The sequence below is a fragment of the Balaenoptera acutorostrata genome, chromosome 18, assembly GCF_949987535.1.
Source record: "Balaenoptera acutorostrata chromosome 18, mBalAcu1.1, whole genome shotgun sequence".
Lineage (NCBI taxonomy): Eukaryota > Metazoa > Chordata > Mammalia > Artiodactyla > Balaenopteridae > Balaenoptera > Balaenoptera acutorostrata.
Window position 1 is genome coordinate 39,519,265 of NC_080081.1, and position 21,692 is coordinate 39,540,956.

General features: G+C 35.8%; 2 protein-coding genes across 3 annotated transcripts in view; one reads left to right on the plus strand and one right to left on the minus strand.

Moving 5' to 3' along the window:
* Positions 1-1,312, minus strand: part of LOC114238370 (TSSK6-activating co-chaperone protein-like) — a 44,489-nt gene extending 43,177 nt beyond the window's left edge. Inside the window, exon 1 of the mRNA XM_057533221.1 lies at positions 944-1,312. Coding sequence (XP_057389204.1) covers positions 944-1,312 — 369 coding nt within the window. The remainder of the gene's footprint in view (positions 1-943) is intronic.
* PCDH9 (protocadherin 9) overlaps positions 1-21,692 on the plus strand; it is a 979,957-nt gene that overhangs the window by 211,084 nt on the left and 747,181 nt on the right. The gene's annotated exons all lie outside the window — the stretch shown is intronic.

Genomic DNA, 21,692 nt, shown 5'->3' on the forward strand with positions numbered 1-21,692 from the left:
TTCAATGTAGAGAAGTAACAGGTATTATTAAAATATTCAGAAGAAAAACATATTAAGAATGAAAGTACAAGAAAGGAAAGTTTAAAATTTGTAGTCTCATAAGTCCTAGGTTAACTAACTTTAATAGTTAAACATCTTTATCTTTTTCTCTAAATTTCTCATTTTAAAAATGAATTCATTCTATATATATAGTGTTTTGCTTATCAAAATGCAACCAGATAGCACATTAATCCTTAGCAGTGTTTAGGAGTACTGGGAGAGGATTAAGGGACTGGTTGGGGGAGGGGAGAAAAATGTAAATTATCTGGGAGTGGAAATGAAAACAAAACAAAAAAAGAACACATGTAATTAAAGGAAAGATGGGAGTGGGTATCAAGAACAAATTCACCTGTTTCATCATTTTGCTTCAGGTACACATTCTAGGAATACTCTACAGAAATGAAAATGAAGTTCTTCTACTTGTGGCAACATGGAAGAATCTTATAAATATGATATTGAATGAAAGAAGCCAGTTACAAAAAAAAAAAGTATTGTTCAATTCCATTTCTATAGAGATTTTAAAAAAGACAAAGGTAATTTATGGTGTTAGACGTCAGGAAAGTGGTCAGCGAGGGTGTTATAACTGGGAGAGGGGACAAGGGAGCTTTTTTTAATGCTGATAGTATCCTGTTTCTTGATCTAGCTCATAGGATGACAAACATTTTCTGTAAAAAGCCAGGTAGTAAATATTTCAGGCTTTGCAGGTGATATAATCTCTGTCTCAACTACTCAGCTCTGTTCTAGTGCAAAGGCAACTATAGATAATATGTAAATAAATAGGTATTGCTGTGTAAAAAAAAAAAGAATTCATTCTATGTATATAGTGTTTTTCTTACTTTAAAATACATAATAACTGTTTATTATAAAATGTTTGTTGCTTTTTTTTCCCCCACAATTCATTTACTGAATTGGAGAGGTGATTTAACAACAGATTACGAGATAAGGCTGGGAGAGAAGAGTTCTTGCTTTCTCTCCCAGGAGACAGTTGTGTCATGGATGCTTGTAAATTTTCCAAAATAGCCATCTGCGGTTGGGCAAGCTGGGCCTGAAGCTGGAGATTGGCATACATACATTCTAGGAGTCCCAGGTATTCCTTGGGCTTGTGGTCAATTCCCGAGGGCAGCTTTGTGGCCAGGATTTTCAGGAAAGTAGCTGATGGGGAACTTGCTTGAAGATTAATAACGCTGGGGGAGGGTTTGTCTTGACAAAGAGGCACAGCATTACCTTCCTCTTTGGCTCTTCTGTTAGTAGGATGACTACAGCGCTGCTCCATCTGAACACCAACAGGTGTGGTGCTTGCAGTGTTAATTGAAAGCCTCAATCCCAGCACCCACCCCTGTAGCTGATACACATGCGCAGTCATTCGTTACTTTTTTAAAAGAACATAGCACAAAAGATAAAACATAGGCACAAAATCAGCTACACAGTGGTAACACTAATGCTATATAGTAAAATACTATAGTATTACATAGTATTATATAATATTAAAGCATTATATTATATTATAGTATATATAAATATATGTAGCAAAAGCACATATATATGTTCTTTAACCTATCTTTCTAGAAACATTCAAAATGGATTTATTGAGGTAAAACTGACAGGGAATAAGATGCGCATGTTTAAAATGTAACTTGGTAAGTTTTGAAATGTGGGTATACCTGCAAAACCATTACCACAATCAAAATAGTGGACATCTCAAACATCAACAAAAGTTCCCTCAAGCCTTTGTAACCACTCCTTCCCACCTTCCCCTAGTAATATTCAGTCTACTGTTTCAAGAATGGAATTGCTTTTAACTTAGCACATAGTGGAATTCAACAAGTGGAAACTGAGTAAATCAATATTAATTTCATGCTCCGACATGTTTTTTTTCCGAAGAGAATATTTTAATTTTTGATGCCAATGGCAAGATCATAATTATGTACTTTTGAATGTGCTCCTGCGTTCTGGAGAGAAAAATAAAACAAATGGGCTTCCCTCAATAGAAATAGAGATTTTTGAATACTTAATGAAGAGTAAGGAAACATTCATATTAGTTTTTCTTGGTCATCTCATGAATTATATTTGAAATGACTTGGTTTTGATTTTTCATTACATTTGTCCAATATTCTAGTAGTGTCCTATAACAGATGGCTTGGCTTTTCACAGAAGAGTTAAGATAAAATATACTAAACATTTTCACATGTCCATTTACAAGAGAAAGTTAGAATACAGTACCATAGTAAACAATAACTTCTTCCCTAGCATGTGTACACACACACATACTCACACAGACACACGTTTATTACATATTTTACTGATATAAAGAATGAATAGCTCACAATTTACAAATCACATATTTCATGCTAAATTTCATATAACCAAATGATTCTTACAGAATATTTTCATTTAACTGGCAAATGACAAATGAGTATACTTCGGACATGAATCTTTCTGATATTTTCATTTATGTTAATAGGCAAAACAGAAGTAAAAGAGAAGTAAGACATATTTCAGAACTTCACTCATTCATCAACAATGTAAGCACTTATTTGTTTAATCAGGTAGTAGTTTTCAAATGTTGGAAGAGCATTTCATCATTTTCTTCTACTATGTGCAAGTAATGGCTACAGATATGACACATTTTAAGTTTATTCTGTATTAATATTTTCTCCATCACTCTCAAGTTTAGATAATCAACAAAGCACTAAATCAAGCCCTGCGTATTTGATAATTTCTATGGTGTGAGTCCTTCAAGCTACCAACATGATATTACAGAGCATGGAGTTGAAAAGGGATGCACAGACGGTGCATTACATACTATCTGTACCATACACTTACAATAGATGGAACAACTTCGAGATCATTGACAAGAGTAAAAGTTGGTAAAGCAATGATTTTAATATAATTTACTTAATCATAAGTTCTTATATATTAATTTTTAACAATGACTATGTTTAGTAACTGGATCACAAAATTCCTGAAAATTTACCAGGTTTTAACAGCTCCAGTGCACTGTTGCCCATAGAGTGTTGCACTCCTAAACATGGAAATTATGACCAATGGCCATTGAGTATGGTGGGAGCTGGCGTATTCTAATAGAAACTTTTGCTCTTTAATAGTTAATCATCTGTTTTTGGTCAATCTTTGCTAAAGTTAACTAGTTTTCACCAGGCTATAAAGTTCTATATCGTTTGATCTAAAAGATTAAATGTTTTCCCATCATCCATTTGCATTAATATACACTGATTTGAAGGTAAAATACAAATTTCTCATTCGGTTGGCTTCCTGATAAAGAATTTAGAGTAGTACATGGGCTGACAGTTGCATGCAGGTTTTGTTTTTCTGAAGGGCCAAGGGAACAATTTTGGCAACCAGAGCTACTGTTATCCCTATCACTTCTCTTCCTCCTCATCTTCCTCTTGCTTTTTTTTTTTTCTGTTTTCTCCTCCAGATAGAAACCCTCATAAAATGGGATATCCTTAAAATATAGTCTGGTCTGTTATTGATATAATTTATTTTCTTTCTGAGTCTATATAAAGAATATGGTCTTTGCCTAAAAATTGCACTGAAGTATGCATATGTACCAGTCCAGCCTGTTTTTCTTTTAAGTGTTTCCCAACTGCCTTTTTCTTAAGCTACTTTCTTTTTCTCTTGGCTGCTTGTAGCCATGACAACAACCTGTGCTTAGCCATTGTGAGTCTTTCTCCATCCAGGAGCTTTGGAGAGCCTGACAAAATGCTAGGGATATGTGTTGATTCAGATCTTTGAGAGGGTCCATTTAGTTGTCCAGTCTTTGATCCAAATTGAGAGTTCTTTGGTCTGTTTGCTTCACCTCAGGCAAACTATCTTTCATTTACTTATTTCAAATTCTTGACTTGGCTGTTAGGTGTCACTTCAAGAAACTGTTAAAATCAAAAGATTCACTTCAGGGCTTCCCTGGTGGCGCAGTGGTTGAGAATCCGCCTGCCAATGCAGGGGACACGGGTTTGAGCCCTGGTCTGGGAAGATCCCACATGCCACGGAGCAACTAGGCCCGTGAGCCACAACTACTGAGCCTGCGTGTCTGGAGCTTGTGCTCCGCAACAAGAGAGGCCGCGATAGTGAGAGGCCCGCGCACCGCGATGAAGAGTGGCCCCCGCTTGCCCCAACTAGAGAAAGCCCTTGCACAGAAACGAAGACCCAACACAGCCAAAAATAAATAAATAAATAATAAAAATAAAGGAATTCCTTTTTTAAAAAAGCCTATGTCACTTCATAAAAAAAAAAAAAAAAAAAAGATTCACTTCAAATATGTCTTTATTTTATGTTCTTTCCCATTTCCTGGAAGTCGATTATGTTGGCATATAGAAGATGCAGTTTACTCTAGAATTTCTGGCGTGCCTTTGAAGTTTTGAAATTGTGTTACAAAGGATGTTAATTGATTGCTTTTTTATGGGTAATGGAAGGCAAATGGCAGTTGGTGGAGAAGAGAAAAAGGAGTGTGGGAGGGAGTATCAATTTGGAACAGGTGTTGATCATTTTTACCTAGATTAAGTAGTACAACTATAAACAAACCGTCTTCTAAAATAAAGCCTCAAAGTTAAAAAGGCTAAATGAAAGGCTTTCCATGAGAGCACCCCCAATCCCCTTCCTAAAACAGAAATGTTCACTGTAAAACAGAAGTTGCAAATTTGTTAAGAGTGGTTGGTTGGAAATAAGAGCTGAAAGAGAAAACTGCATTGCAGTGATTGGCTTGATTTGGTGAATAAATTGCTATTTTCAGATTCAATTTGTATCAATAGGCAAACTTTGTACACCTGCAGACCCTGTCGCAGTATCAGGGCACTGAAGCAGCTGATCTTAAATAATCCGTTTCCCTTTCAACAATAATTCCACCCCCATTCCTGAAGCCTCAACCTAGGAGAGGAGCCTTTGATGTCTGATTGGCAAGCAATACTCTTTTCTATCACTAATGGAAAGAACACCACGGTTTGTAAATTTAAAGAATATCTCAGAAAAGACGGCCTCCTTGTTTTTAAAAGAGCTGAGGGTGTTGAATTGTTGGAAAGATTCATCTCTATTAAATGTGACTGAACACTGGGAGAGTAAGATACTGTTTCCTGCAAGAAAGTAAAGAAACCACATTTTGGTTATTTACAATGCTCAGTGTAGCAGGTTGAGTTAAACAGGTGTTCACAGAAGTCATGCATATTTCCTGGCTGAGGAGACAGGTAGCAAAGGTATTTTACATGCTTTTCACCATGGAGGGGGAGGGTTTGGGGTGGAATACCCTAGTCTTCCTAGGCTCTGATTCAGGTGCCTAATTAGAGACCTCCTTGTCCATCCTAGCACTTGGAGGCTGGAGCATTTTCATGAAATGAAGAAATCTTCCATTTTGAGGCCATAATAGATACAAATTAATTAATTCATAAACACTTTTTCTAACTTTCCAATTGGTGAATATTAACAAAAATGCAAGGGATATATTTCATACACATATATTGAAAGAAAGAGAACAAAAATTTACCTTTGAAAATGACATCATAATTAGTGTAAAAAGTGCCACCTCCACATCCTTTAGTACATTCATCGTAGCATGTACAATTTTTAAACCCAGAGATATAAAAGGAGAAAATATGTGATTTATTTCAATGACACTTTTCTAGTATCAAAAACTTTTATGGGTACTTGAATAAAATAAAGCTATACTACTTGTCACTAAGTATGCACTCAAGTATTTAATGATTCCTTTTTTCCTGTTACATTCATTTATTAAATATTTATTGAGTGTCTGGTACTCAGGCACTGTGCTAGGTGAGATAAATAAAACTCTGAGTGGTTCCTGCAGAAATCCACTTAATCTTCTAAAGAGGGCTTATAGGTAGAGCAAAATATTCTTCCTTGTATGCTAGTAGTTGTGCAGTATAGCAATATAACTTTAGCAGTTGTCATTTTGCATCTTGAGTTTGAAGCTTGACTAGGTCTGCATTGGGTAACATAAGAATGAATTGCACAATGCATGACAAGAAATGGAAAGGGAGACTGAAAATTTGATAAAGGAATAGGTTTCTTTTATTTCATGTAGGCAAAGGGGAAAAAAAGAGAATAGAAATGCCAAATTATAATGTGCAGATATTTATATAATGAAGACGTTCACACTTAATTGTATACTTTGTTTGAATTGCCTAGTTTTACCTCAGTTTTCTTCTACTTACTTTCACTGGTGTTTTAACTGAAGATAGAAATCTCACATATTCAGATTTTGTGGGCTCAAAGCATTTCATACACCAAATAAAAATTTTCCAAAGTCCCATATGATTCAGGTTAGCAGATGACAGATACACAATCCATTTAAAACCAAACACATTGTTACTTGTGTTATTATGATGATTCTATTCCCATTACTCTGCATATGATATAACAGGCTGGATTGATTTATTTGACCTCTTGTCAGATATTTGTTTATTGACTGAAATCTACATGGCATTTTTCCCTGTGGGGATTTGGCTAGTATATAAAAGCAACATGCCAACTACATATTTTACTGTTTTTATTTTTCCAGCTGCTTTCTTTTTTTTTATTTAATTAATTAATTTATTTATTTATTTTTGGCTGTGTTGGATCTTCGTTTCTGTGCGAGGGCTTTCTCTAGTTGCGGCGAGCGGGGGCCACTCTTCATCGCGGTGCGCGGGCCTCTCTCTATCGCGGCCTCTCTTGTTGCGGAGCACAGGCTCCAGACGCGCAGGCTCAGTAGTTGTGGCTCACAGGCCCAGTTGCTCCGCGGCATGTGGTATCTTCCCAGACCAGGGCTCGAACCCGTGTCCCCTGCATCGGCAGGCAGATTCTCAACCACTGCGCCACCAGGGAAGCCCCCAGCTGCTTTCTTGATGGACAGTCTGTTCCTGATTTTTGTCTTTGCTTTGCAATCAGTTTGGGAAGAAAGGAATATCTGCATTTCAGCTCCCAGTGTGGGGACACTTTTTCAGGGGTTCAAGCCTCCTTATCCATATTTTTCCTCCTTAGTAATCCAGACAGATATAGGTATTGCTTGGGTTGCTATGGATTCAACAAAGCTTTACTTGAGCAGTGAATCCAAAAATAATTTTGTCTGTCAATGTACTTCTCTCTTATTTAACTGCAGCTTGTCAGTGGCTGGTGGGGAGAAGGCAGGAGGCTGGATGCACTGACATTAGTCACACGTGACATAACACAGTCAAACTGGGATAAGTGGGTATCACACAACCAAATAAAAGCATTGTTGTTGCTTTTTTCTGTATTTTTTTTTTACAGATGGATTCTGCCTATGAGCAGTACTTGACTTTTAGAAGAAAGAAACATACGCTACACACACAGACTAAAAACATAACTTTTGTACATGTGCATCCTGAATTATAGAATATAATAGTCAGTCTTATTTGCCGAAAACTGATAAAAAATATTTTCACTCAAACTTAGAAAATGGATTCCAAAGAATTCATAGTTTGCAGATGATTGAGAGAGTGTGTCCAATAAAGAAAATTATTAGACAAAAGCCACCTGATCCAGCTACCATACCCATTCAGGCACTCTTCTTTCCCAATTAAGTGTCTGTCATGTGGGCAAAACAGTTTGAACTTTGTCCCTGGAGTGCGCCTGGTACTCCCCTTTGCTGCCTCTGAAGCTCTGCTCTGTTCCCTCCAGGATTCTCCAGAAGCTTCCTCTCTTCCCTCCAGATATCTGTGTCTTCTCTAACACGTCCACTGTCTACTATAGCTTGAGGTTATTCTTCTTCTCCTGAAGCATTCACTGAATACATCCCCTGGCCATCGCGATGTTCCGGCCCTAGGAAGACACCAGTGAAAGAATACATGAGCCTTCCCTCATGACCTTACAATCTTGTGGGAGAGCCACAAAAAGTAAACATTATAATGGAAATATATAGATAGCAAAAAAGAAAGAAGGTGTTGGGAAAGGCCTCACAGGCAATTATTTGAACTGACATTTTGAAAAAGAGAAGATTCTCATGTGAACTTTGTGAGGGAGGGCATTTCAAGAAGAGGAGAAAACATATGTCAAGAATAATGGGGCTGTTCAAGGAGCAGTACTCAGCTTAGGACTACATAAGGGAAAAGTGAGAAACAGGCAAGGCAGGTGAGGATGGTTGTCATGAGACTAGATACTTGTGAAGTCATGAGATCAGGGATGTTCTTATTTGCCAAATAAGTGAAGTTCAAACTTTATAACCGTTTCAATTTAGGGGGAGGGGGTGACATGCTCATATTTAAATTTCAGAAAGAACATTTAGTTATCAGGATGCATTATTGAGTTTAGAGGCAGAGAGAATAGAACAGGGAGCATTACAATGCCGAAGTAAGGGATGAGAGAGCGCTGAGGTGTTTGGAAGACTGTGTATGGAGCTTGAAAACATATGGAGAATGAAAAGAAGGAGGGGTCTAGGAGAGAGATGGCAAATAATACTGTGAATACTATCTCTTCCCTCCTTGTACTCATAGGCACAGTGCTAACCAATCAGAGTAATCACTGTAACTAAACCTGGTTGTGGCTCAAGAAAACAACCCTTCTGAAAGCCACCCCCGATTAATCAGAGAGGCCAAGTGAGGGGACATATATTTGCTACTACTGAGATAAGGTGACTCCTAGTTTATCGATTCACTGGGGAATCTCATGTGAGAATATGTTCAGTTTATTAAGTAACTCATTATTTGGCCATACCATTTATTGTCATGCCACATATTTTGTTTATTTGTGTTCCTCTTGAAATGCAATACGAATCTCTCATTCTTAATTAATTTTACCCATTTATAACTCTTTTTCTAACTAAATTGCAGGTTCATTTGAAACCCCGAAGATGTTATTTACCAACATAACTTTTGTTTTTTTCAAACATACTTTGCACATAATTAGCAATTAGTCCATGTTCGCTGAATGGATTTGTTAGCCATTTTGACTATCACAAGGCAATGTCTACAGAATGGTGACACACAAAACATACTGCATGTTAGTGATAGGTGAATTGCTTCAAATCAAACAAAATTTGGTAAAATCAAAAAAATAAACAGTAACAGTAAAGAGTTGGATTACTACTAATCAAATGAAGGTATGTAAATATGTCCAGGTTAAAATATTCTTAAATCCAGCTGAGTTGTGTATCTGTGGGTCTTTGAAGTTGTAATTTTCTCTCACCTACACCATTACTTCTAAATTAATATGTACTTTCTGGAGTATCAGTCTGAGATTATTGGATTTGTAATTTTCTCTGTGCACAGCAAAAACTTTTAACATTTCTGTCCCTACTTCACGACTGATAAACTTGTATGCACTATAGTTTTAATTACTCATAGACTGTTCAAAGCAAGAATTTTCTTAAATTCCTGAAGATTTTGTAATTCTTGTTCTGTGAGAAGTTGTTGAAGACAGGCATTATTTTACATTTGGGATACATATAAGTTCTAAAAATACTAATACAGTAAAAATGTTTTAACTGTGATTTATCCTTCATAATCCCCCTTCAGAATTGAAACAAAAAATGTAAAAATAGAACTGTCTCCTCAGTAAACCTGGGATCATGGGCACATGCACAGTAACAGGTGGGTACCTCTCCTTTTCCCCTCACGGTGCCCATCTGCTGGTACCCATCTGCCTTATCTTTGTAAACAGGGATATTTTAAACTGTAAGGGAATATCAATGTCTGTAAATTTCTTAGAGAGCAAGATTTATTTAGATTCCCAAAAGTGACAGTATAATTCACTTAAAGTGAAACTTCATTTATAGTAAAGCCGAATGAACATTCAGATATCTAAAATGTATTGTGTTGTTTAAATTGCATTTTTGGTTTATACAGAGCCACTTTTCTTGGAGCAGGTTTTGCTTATGAAATCAAATTGAATTCTACTCTTTTTCTGTCCAACAGATCACGGTTCTGCCCTAAATGAAATCATTCTATTTTTCTAAACAGAGGAAGACAGGACATGGCCAGCTTTGTCTGGCTCGCTCCTGATTCACATTTGCCCAGTATCAGCAGCTTCTTCTTTGTATACTATGGCTATTTCAATAGCATTCACATTGTTAAATTCAGAACTATTGGAGGTTGCACTGATTGTATTGCCCTTCTGAGAGTGCTAGAAATGCTCTCAGAGGACAAAAAAATGTCTTGTAGAAAATATCATTGAGCACTTAATGGGTGCCCTTGGGTCCTATGTAGTAGGTGCTATTACTGAAAAAGACTGCTGTGCAAAGAGTACGCCCTTGGAGGCTTATACGGTGAATTATCATGTGGAACCTACACATAAATGTAATAATATGAAAGAGAAAATGCTTTTATATCAAATCAATATTGTTATATGAGACTACTGCTAAAATATTAGCCATGAAACAAGTCAAATGTGCTTGTATTCTGGTTTGGATGCATAGTAGTTTCGGTGGTGTAATGGGTCTGTGAATTATTGGAGAGAATATGGGGAAAGTACAAATAAAATTTACTGAGTTGAGACCAAAACTCATTTTCAAGAAGTTCATTTGCTGAGCTCTATAGAAGACTTGTAGGATTGTAAAGCTTGAGGTAAATTGGCAAGATGATTGGGGAAATGACACAATAACTTCCTCTCATCGAGGCTTTGAGCCAATCTACTTATTTGTGGATCCAATTTATCAAATTCATCTCAAATTATATAGCTTGCTTTTCCTGAGTAGCTTAAATTGTCTTACAGACATTATCTCATTTGTCCTCATAAAGAGATGGGAAGCTACTGTTGAATGAATGCTTCATGGAGTGTATATGTTAATGAATGGAAATTCAAAGTAAGTGTTTTTAATCCTCACTGTGTCACCCACTGGCTTTGTGACAATGAGAAGTAACTTAACCTCTATGAGTCTTATTTTCTTTATCTCTACCATGGGGAAATATTCAGACTTTTCACTTAATAGCATGGGCGGCGTATTGTAAAATGTCATGCCGATGCTCAACAACATTCTTAGAATTCTTCCAAAGAAAAGACATACACTAAATGTTAATAAACTTAAAACTACACTAAAGCATGTTTTGCTATTGAATTAACATCATCTAGAGGCAGCATATTCTTGTAGATATCAGAATGATTTTAATTACTGAAATTATTTTTTAAAACATTTATTGAGTCAGAAATACTTACTTGGAGCTGTGCTGGTGTGAGAATCACAGAGATGAATGATATGGCTGCCGCTTTCAGGAAGTTCTAACTAGAACAGACCTGGTAAGAACGTAATGAAACAGGAGTGGAGAGCTGTAAGTACTGGAGTGACCAATGTGCCATGGGAGCAGAGATGAAATAGAGATTCATTCTGCTTGGGTGGAATACAAGGAACAATTATGCAGGAATAGAGAGTAGAAGAAGAGTTTGGGACCAAAATGTAAAGGATCTGAATAGCAGATGTAGACTGAACCCTTTTAACAGAACCATCAAAGTTTTTAAGCCTCTTGAGTCTGATCAATGTATTTAATCTGTTCTATGTATCTGTAATTGTGATGGTGGTGATAAAAGTAGATTAGAAATGAGTTGTGGAAAGACATAGAAACAGAGAAGGATAATTCAAATAGGATTTGATGATTTCTAAGTTGAGTAATGGGGTGGCTGGTGATACCATTAACCAAATATTAGAAGTAAAGAGGGGAAGCAATAGAAAGAAAGGAATAACAGAGTATGATTTTTCTAAATTGTTTAATATTCTTCTGTATCTATATTCCAATCTTAAAATTCAGGTAATATTTTTAATATCAACCCAAATATCTGCAGTTTTGACAGATGCCTATGTTTAGATAACAGTAGAGCCATGGAGACCAATGTGCCTGTCCAAGGAGAATAGGGGGAGAGAGAATACAAGAGAGTGAAGACCAAATCCAAATAACATTTAAGGGGTTATTCACAAAGGAGGTGCCCATGTAGAAAGCAGAAAAAAGTTGTAAATGAAAAGCCAGAAGTGAATAATGTCATGGAAACTCTAGAAGAAAATCTCAACAAATAAAGAGTATCCCATTGTTAAATACTTCAGTGATATCAAGGGAACTTGATGGAGACCAAAACTCATTTTGTAAGACCACTAATTGATTTTGGGCATTGACAATTACAAATTCACTGTAGGGTAGGAGGCAATGGTTATCTTATAATAAAAAGAACATAAAGCTAGCCAGTTAATTTGAGAAATGTAGTAACTAAGGAAAGGAGAGATGGGACTGCTTTTTGAAGAGAAACTAGGCTCAAAAGAGATCTTTGACAACAAAAGATGGTTTAAAACATCTACATGTAAATTAACTGTGGATGGAGGCAATGGATTTCAGGAGGGAGAATACAGCGTTCTTAGGGGAAAGCTGCAAGAAGCAGGAGAGAGGTAAGATCAAAAACACAGTTCAAAACTAATTGAGCCACTTCTTCACAAGAGACCTTTAAAGGAGTTGGCTGCTTGTGGTACAGAAATAGGTCACCTGCTGGAGGGTTGGTTATGTGTGTGGGAGAGGCGGGAATGGATATTTTGGGTAGGGTGCTTATAACTCAGAACTTTGTTAAAGGAAATGGGAAAGGAAGCTGAGTAGATGTAATTATGGTACCTGGTAGCACTGATATAAAAGCAGTGATTTTTTCAAAGGAAATCCAGACTCCAGGTAAGCAGAGCAACAGAGAGAATGTTCTGAGGGAAAAGTTTGAGGATATCCTTTTTTTTTTTTTTTTTTTTTTAGCAAGCAAATTAAAGTTCTAGAGGACACAATCAACCTAGAAAGGATATTTTGCAAGGAAAGAGAGATTAAAGGTCTAGCACGGGACTGTGCATGAGCTGCCCATGGCTGTTTCTACCCCTACAAACTGCCAGTTCTTTGTTTTCACAGAGGACATCAATGTGAGACAATGTTATTAGTCAGGCCCAGAACATCTGGCTGGGAATAATATTCTACAAGGATGTGTATGTTGGAAATTATAGAAAGTGATGCTTCTTTTGGTGGAAAAGAGTAACTTGCCTAGGTTCAAAGAAGGCAAAAGAAGTTGTGCAGTTCTGACTGGTTTTAAATTTGAACAGGAAAATGTCTTTTATGATCTGGGTTTTAAGGCTTCAAGTATGAAAGATAACAGAACTGTTTCTGAGGAGCAAGTCAGCAGAGTTGATATGGGCTGATGGCCAGAGTGTTGGTTACACACTGAGAATGAGAACAAGAGCATGGGATCCAGGGGATGCTCACCTCAATGGTAACCCTTTCCCTCCTAGTGTCTGTCTTTCACCCTCATGGCCCTTTCTCTCTTGGCCACCTTAGCTTTTTTCATAGTTAAGATCAATAGTCTTATGTTAAACCTATTTTTCTCCAATTCAAAATTGCTTTCATGCTGAACATTTTATTCCTCCTATTTAACCTCTGATTTTTTTTCTTTATTCGTCAGCTATGGGTAGAATTCATCCAAGGACAACCCATCAGGGATAAGTGAGTCTAATAGCCGAGGGATTATAAGTGAGCAGGCTCAGTCTATGCACAAATCATAGGCTTTGTGGTCAACATGTGGGTTTCAAGGATATATTTTCAAACTAAGTTTTCTTATGTTTATAGTATATAAAAATCAAAACATTGATCTACTTCCAAAGATCATTGATACTTTTATATCAATGAAAAATATCAGAGATGTGGAGAAAGAATTAGCCATAGTGGTTATCACAGATAGATAAATGGTTAAATATATATGTATGGCATATCCATAGAATGAAATTGTGATTTTTTTTTTACTTAACATTTAACGCTATTGGAAAAAATGTTATGTTGTAGTTTGCTAAACAAAAATAGGATACAAAAGAATGATCCATATTTTAGCAGAAAGAAATGTGTGTGCATCTGTGTGTGTGCGTCTGTGTGTGTGTGTGTGTATTACAAACATATGCTTAGGAAAAATCCTAGAAAAACTACAATATAATTTTCATATTGCTTATTTCTGAGTGGTCATTTCATGGGTGATTTACGCTTTTCCAATACATTCACCTAGATATGCTAAATTTTTTATAGTGACCGTGTATCACTTTTCTTATTAATAAAAAAGAATACTTATGTGATCACAGCTATAATTTTATGTTACAATTTTATGGCATACACATACACACACACACACACACACATACACACACACACACTTCGACACATTGTCTGGTTTTCAAATGAATACAGTGACTTTACCTAGTAATTGGGCCTAATTATCTCCTGCAGGTCTGGGAAGTGTGTGCTTTTTGCCATTATGTCTAATGCCAGCCAATTTACACATAGGTCCTCTACAATTGATCTTCTGGGCCTTTCATGATATAATACTTAGAATTTTCTCAACAGTGTGACTCTTTAATCTTTCTATACACAAAAAAGGGAAATATTTGTCAATTTTTGAGTGCTTCAGTGTTAACCATTTGATTTAGTTGGTTGGAGGAGGGGAGTGTAGGGGCATCACAATGATGGGGGTAGGAGCTGGATGAATCACAGGCTGTCTTTGCTGTTCATGAGGTGGAAAACAATGTGATTCACTAACCATTCAATTTATTTGTAGTCTTCCTGTTCATTAGTCCATGAATAATATAAACTGGGTGAAACAATGATTCAGAATTTTCTTATCAGCGTTCATTCAGCAGGAGAAATGTTGAGGTCTCACTGTTTGTTTTGCTTTTTTCTTTCCTTCTTCCATCAATAATAAATTAGAAAAAGTAATTAAATACTGCTGGTAATAACTTGCTTGTTGTACCTTGAAAAATAATGTAGTTCATTATAGAAAACCCAAAGGCCAGGTTTATTCTCATTCTTTTCCTTTCTCTCAGAAGCACACATGCACATGCATGTAAACATGCTACCGAATATTTAAACATTGTTTTGCTGATGTGATTATAGCCTAAATCTCACTAAATTTCATAGACATCAATCATACAAGTATTATTAAAAATACTTTTAGAGAGATTAGAGTTATTGGGCTCTAACAGAGCCAGGTGCTATGTAAATTCTGTGCATGAATTACACTTTGTTGATGGCTTTCAATATTCACTTGCTAATATTTATACTGGGTAATAATGTATTTTATAACTTTAAAAAAGGGTTAAATTTAATTTTTCATAGTTTAATATTCTGTTCAACAATTACCAATGGAATCACTATTCAAAGACTCTGTTAATTCTTTCAAGATTTAATGCTTATAAAAAACTATATAAGCAATAGGGTGATTTCAAACTTGCAAAAAGAAAGAAAAGAAGGATGGAAGAGAGGGAAGGAAGGAAGGGAGAGAGGGAGGGACTTACTGCTCAGCATAGAATGCTCTACTCCAAGCAAGGTCCTGTTTTTATCCTTAGTTTCATGGTTTAGTTGATAATTGAACTGAAATATGTTCTCTTCATAAAACTTTAAAGAAGAGTTGCCATGCTGTTTTTCTTGAGTAAAAGAAAGATAAATTCAAAGTTAGGCACTTTATTATTTTAGAGTAGGGGGTCGGTGATATTAGTAACCACCAAACCATATTTTCAAGGAACGGGTAATCTAAATCTATCAAGAGCAAAACAGTTTTGCAGGATAATTTTGTGAAGAGCAGCCAACAACATTCAGCTCTCCAGCCATTTTTAATCTGTTGGAGCTTCTACTTTTCTATGTAACTTTCATTTGATCAGTCTTTTAGAGGCTTACCTGACTGAAAATGAAATGTCTCAGATCTTATGCCAATGGTCTAGTGATGTTTTATATGGGGACAGTCTCTTGTGTATCTGTGATGGATTGGTGCTGCACAAGGCATTTAATTATTAACACACCAAAATACTCATTAGTAATACAGTCGCTTCTAAGGTATTAATTTAACAGATATCTAGTGAAAGCATTTTAGCAAAACTTCCATCTCCCAAAATAAGAATAAAATGCTTTTGTTTAGAAAACTAGTAATTATTTTAGTATCCCTATTATGTAAGGTGAAAAAAAAAAACACTTAATAAATGATAAAATTCTGGATTAAATTTTTAATAATATTCTGGTCTAATAGACTTTAGACTGCAAATGTAGGATATGGATGCAGATTTTTCTGTTTCCTCATGGTTACATTGAATACAGCATGTGCCTAATAAGTACTGTGAAAGACAATTGTGTAAGTAAACATTTGACATTATTTTACCATAGATTAAAATGAGCAGTAAAAAATGATATAAGAAAACAATGTGACAATATATTAAGCTGAGTCAGAAGTTGTTTTTGCCTACATGTGCATATGTCTCAACTTCCTTTTTCTTTGGTTTTATATTGATGTAGGAAATTGTATCAGTCACCTCTCTCTAGGTCACATGAATATTATGGTGAATACTACAATGTCTGTGAATTTTCTTTGAATCCATAGAAGGGTAACTGGCAGGGAGTAAGAACTAAGTATTTAATCTTTCTGGTTCAGAAAAATGTAACTCAAATAGCCCCACAGGTGACTTTACCCATTAGTTTCTACCTCCTGCCAAAGGCAACTGATCTGAGTTTGAATTACTTTTCTTTAAATTGGTATAAAGTCCAGTAGAAATGTTAATGTTCACTGGGGTTTTCCTGTCATGGTGGAGAGGAAATCTCTGAGTGAGTCAAGTGTTGTCACAAATTGGCCAATGCATATACTTGTAAGGGAAAGAATATTGTAAATAGCCAGCACAATTTGTTATTATGCAGTTCTAAGTCTAATAGGACACTCATCAAAATAATAGCAATCATCACAATCAGTTAACTAGTATTTCATCAGTCTGGAAGCCATAAAAAATGACATTTCTGATATGCTTCAATGCCATTCTCCTCTTCCAGTGTACCTGTCCTGTTCAGAGTTGGTATAGTGCCCTTTTCCATGGTGCTGTTGTGCTATGACCCAGTGTGAGGTTAGCATCCTGCCTTGTAGGCTTTGTAGGCAACAGAGAGAAGAATAATGGTTGAAAGGGCCACCCCACACCCACTGCACCTCAACATAATGGATTACAGCTTCAGGTTTAGCTGATTAAGAGTTAAGGTTTTGGGATCCCTTAGTTTGGAGTTTGAATCCTTACTCTGTATTAGCTGAGGGATTTTGAGGAAGTTATTTAACCTTTCTATGCCTCAGTTTTATCTTAAAACAACAACAATCATAGCAACAATAGTAGTAGCTTAGTTTAGGGAAAATTTGACGTTAGAATAAAATAATATGTATAAAGCCCTTAGCACAGTGCTTGCCAGTAAGTAAGTCTTCAATACATATCAGCTGCTATTGTCATAGTTATTTTAATTAACTTCATTAACTTATTCTTCACATTTCCCTAACACCAATTAGCTAATTGCTAGATATATAATTTGGCAAAGTAACATCCAAAAGGATTTTACATTCATTCTCTTTAGAGAGAAACACATGTAAAGAACAAGTAGCAGCACAAAGCAGGAGACAACTGATAAAACAAGAGCTACATTAGTCTAGTAAATAAAGAAGTGGTCTTGGTAGTCAAGGATGGGTGGAATTTGCTGTGGGAGAGAAACAAGTGCAGAGCAAAGGCTGGAAGACTTACAAACTGGGGAACAGATCAGACAGGGTACAGAAATGAAAAGAAATTTAACATGCTCATAAGTCAGTGAAAAATCCCAGATGCCTAGCAATAGGAGAAGATCCTGACTTTGTGTGACTTGAAACTTACACATTTTAGGGCTCTCTTTAAGAAAAAAGGGAATACAAGTTAATTACTTTGTCTTCAAGGAGACCTGTGCAAATGAGGGGCCTTGAAGCTGATGTCTAACTTCACTGTAAATCCACATCTATCTGACAAGAGAAGTATTCACCAAGTGTAATAAAATGAGTAGGGTGGCCTTGGTTGCGGACAGCTCTGAAATCCTAGAAGAGGAGTTTAGAACAGTGTGTTAGAACAATGTTTCTCAAAGTATACTTCCAAGGACCAGCACCATCGGCCTCAGATAGGAACTTGTTAGAAAGGCAAATTCTAGGCCCAATATCAAACCTTCTGGTTCAGAAACTTTGAACCAGCAACCTGTGTTTTAACGAGCCCTCCTGGTGATTAAGACGCCTGCTAAAGTTTGAGAATTCACCTTGCTAGAAGATAGTCTCTGATTAGCCTATAATTAAGATGAATTAAGTAACGGCAAGCTCGGAAAGAAAGGGGTTCAGGCACGTTATATGTATTCGGCATTGGCTAGATGAAAGACAGGTAGGTAAGTGATATCCTGTTACATTGTTGGCATATAAGGAGATATATAGGTAAAAGGGAATTGACTAGGTTTGATTGCTGCATTCGAGTATGAAGGGGTTTTATTTCAGGATAAGTCCAGGTGCCCAGGTTGCTTTGGACAGCAACAATGAAGTCAGGAGGGGTCGTTTGCTGGAAGGAGAATATGGGGTTGATGTACGGGAGAAGGTATAGAAAATTCTGTTTTAAACGTAGTTAGAGAGCCAGACCAAGACATGTTCAGCGCATGTTATAACTTCTTTTCAATTCTGTCCTAGAGGTGTTCCCTGGAGTTTCAATTTGACGGTAGGACTCACTCAAGGCTGACATCCCCCCAAATCTGGTGTCCCAGGGAGGGGCAAGAGGAAGTCTTCAAGACTTGGGCTGCAGCAGGTGACCTAAAGATGCAAGACTAGAGGGAGGCAGGGGATGGACCTCATCGGTTTCCTAGGGTCCTCTCTACTCAAACCAGACAGGAGTTTACACCAGGATGGGGGCCCTGTATAGACTAGGGAGGAGGAGGCAAATCTAAAGATGAGAGAACTGTAGAACCACTCAGAGGCATTGGAAATGAAGTTTGAGATTTTACAAGAGCATGGATTTTTGTTGTTGTTTTTGTTCCCTTTCATTATTTATAAGTCAAATGAAGGAGAAAAATAGTTACACTACCTGGAGTGGTATAGCATTTTCTATGTTTCCGCAACTTTTATTGTCATATATATATATATGTATATACATATATATATATAAATAATTTTATTCTTTTAGCAATTGCATTGTATAAATAGGGCCAGTATTATTATCCCTGTTTTTGAGATGAGAAGAGGGAGGCCCAGAAAAGGAAAAATGACCTCCATCAGCTTTAAAAAAAATTCTGGTTTGAGCATGCTGACCCTGGGATACCAATGAGATATTTAAGTAAAAATATGGTAGCCAATGGGGTAAAAGGGACTGGAGTTCGTTGCAAGGACTGGAAATATAGCATTAGCATATTTCCTGGATGGCAATATAATACAAAACAATATGTAATTACACACCCTCCTCACCCCACAAAACAATAAACTAACAATTTTACAGATTGTGCACTAGCTGATTTCTTTTTTCTCAAATTGTTTGCATAGAAAAGAAGTGTGATACAGTTCTTTTCCCAGTGGGTAGCTAGTACTTAAAAGAAATTCCACTATAGTGGAATAGTGGTTTTTACTTTCCAGTAACTTTGAATAGGCTCTAGCAAATCTAACTGCTGTGGAGAATGTAAACAGAAACAAAGGATTTTTGGAGCACTTTTCATTATTTTGTTCCATATTATTATGGTTCTGTTTCATTCTCTTATTCCAAAATCAACATATTATATCTAATGCTGATTGGGAATTATTCTAACTTTAATAAAATGTGCCTATTTTATTTGTATTTTTGTAATATATACATAATAAATATAGTTGTATTTTATGATGGATGCCAATATGAATGGCGAAATAAGCTTTGATTAGAAGCCTTGTCTTTGTGTACAATCACATAAGACCAGAAGCATTTTTCACTTGCCAGTTGTTTTCAAAGCAGTGATATAATTGCATTCTATGTCTTTAATGGCATAAAATTGATATATTCATAATGGCCCAACCACTCTCAGATTGGCTACTATACACTTTAGGAAAGACACCTGAATACAAACGTTAGCCTTAGGCACAAGCCATGTACTCAGAGGTGCATAGGTCCTGGGCTTTGGTCACACAAATTGCATTAGACAAAATGAGGAACATGGAAACAAAAGTGGACATTACCTGCATGCACAAATGAGGATTCTTATTCAAATTCCACTGCATGGTCTGAACATAGTATAAGGTTAGTAACTTTATGCTGAATGAGTGAAGAGAAGTTATTTATTCCTCTTTCTCTCTATTCTGTGCTCACAACTCCTCAGGAAATTCAGAGAGGATTGTGAGTGTTTTCAATTATGCCACAAATGCTAACAACTGAAAATAATTTCTAAGCCAAATTAATATAGTGTTTATATACATAAAATTTAAAAAATCATTTATTAATACATATTCTAAGTTGATAAATTAAACATAATTAATGTTTTAAAAAATAAATATCTCTAAACCACTCATGATCTCACTATTTTATCCTGAGTAATGTTTGAACTCTTGCTTTTTCTTTACATCTTTGTGCTCAGACATAAATGTATTTGCAGATCTATTATCTTGACAGGTAGAACTTGTTCATTATTTTTAACTTAAAATTATATCTTAAATATTTCCAAAAGTTTTCACGCTTTTAATAATATTACAATAATGGCTGTACAATACTCAATGTAATGACACTGAATTTATACTTTGAAATATATCTAGCCATTCCAGCTCTTGTCATAGATATTGCTGCTATAAAAAGTTTTAGAGAATAGCTCTTTCTACGGTTATAAACTTAGGAAATCTTTCCAGAAAAAAATTTTGATGCTCTCTGGAATATTTCCGTGTAATATATTCACACATTGGAAGTATTGTTGAAGCTTGAATATATATAAACACATTGGGTCTTAACATTGGAGGCCAAATTAGGCTTAGATGGATTTCTTCCTTTAAAAAGTATTTTCCCTTTGAAATTATATCACTTCCCTTTGAAACTGAATTATTTATTATATATTTGAAACAATATATGAAATTATGCTTTCCTTTAGAGTTATGTTGTTATTTATACCTTATTAAAATATATAATGTACAGTTCAGTTACTATGTCTAATAATAAAATATTAAATATAGTAATATTTACCTCATAATAGGAATTAAATAAGTGACAATTGCATCCAAATTAATGGTCCCAAAGAGATGTTTTTAGAATAAATGACCTTAATCCAATTTATAAAGCTAAAACAAACCCTGTTTTTAAATATATCCCTTCACTGATCTTCCCTCTTCTTCTAGGTTATTGAGTTCCAAATGATGGTCCAAGGATCAGTGTGGAAGAGACTATATAAAATCACCAGGGATGTGGCTAAAAATAGTTATTTCCAGATCTTATCAACCAAATCTTTAGGGGTTGAGGCTTGGGAATCGGTATTTTAAATAAGTTCCCCAGGTAATTCTGATAATTTCAGACAGAATTCAGAACCAACGGCCTAGATTACCAGAGACACCCACTCCATTTCTATCCTGGTTTTATGTTTCTTACATCCTGCCACAGTCCATCCTCCACGCTTCAAATAGATCGCATTCTCTTTGGTCTTGGACTTAAGGTATTATTTTATTTCTCCCTATAAAATTCAGTTTTAATCTCCTTATGTAATGATGCCTGCTACAGTATTTCTTTTTAGATTTATCATCTGACCCTTATATAAAACCATTCTGGATATAGGGCAGGACTAAATAGCTATGAAGGAAGCAGAAATATTTTACTATGTAAAAGACCTTGAAATACCTTCTTCATTCTTCACTTTCACTGATAGAATGCAATCATCACCTACTACCTAGCTAAATTCATTCCTAGTGTTTGAGAATTAGAAATGTGCATATTG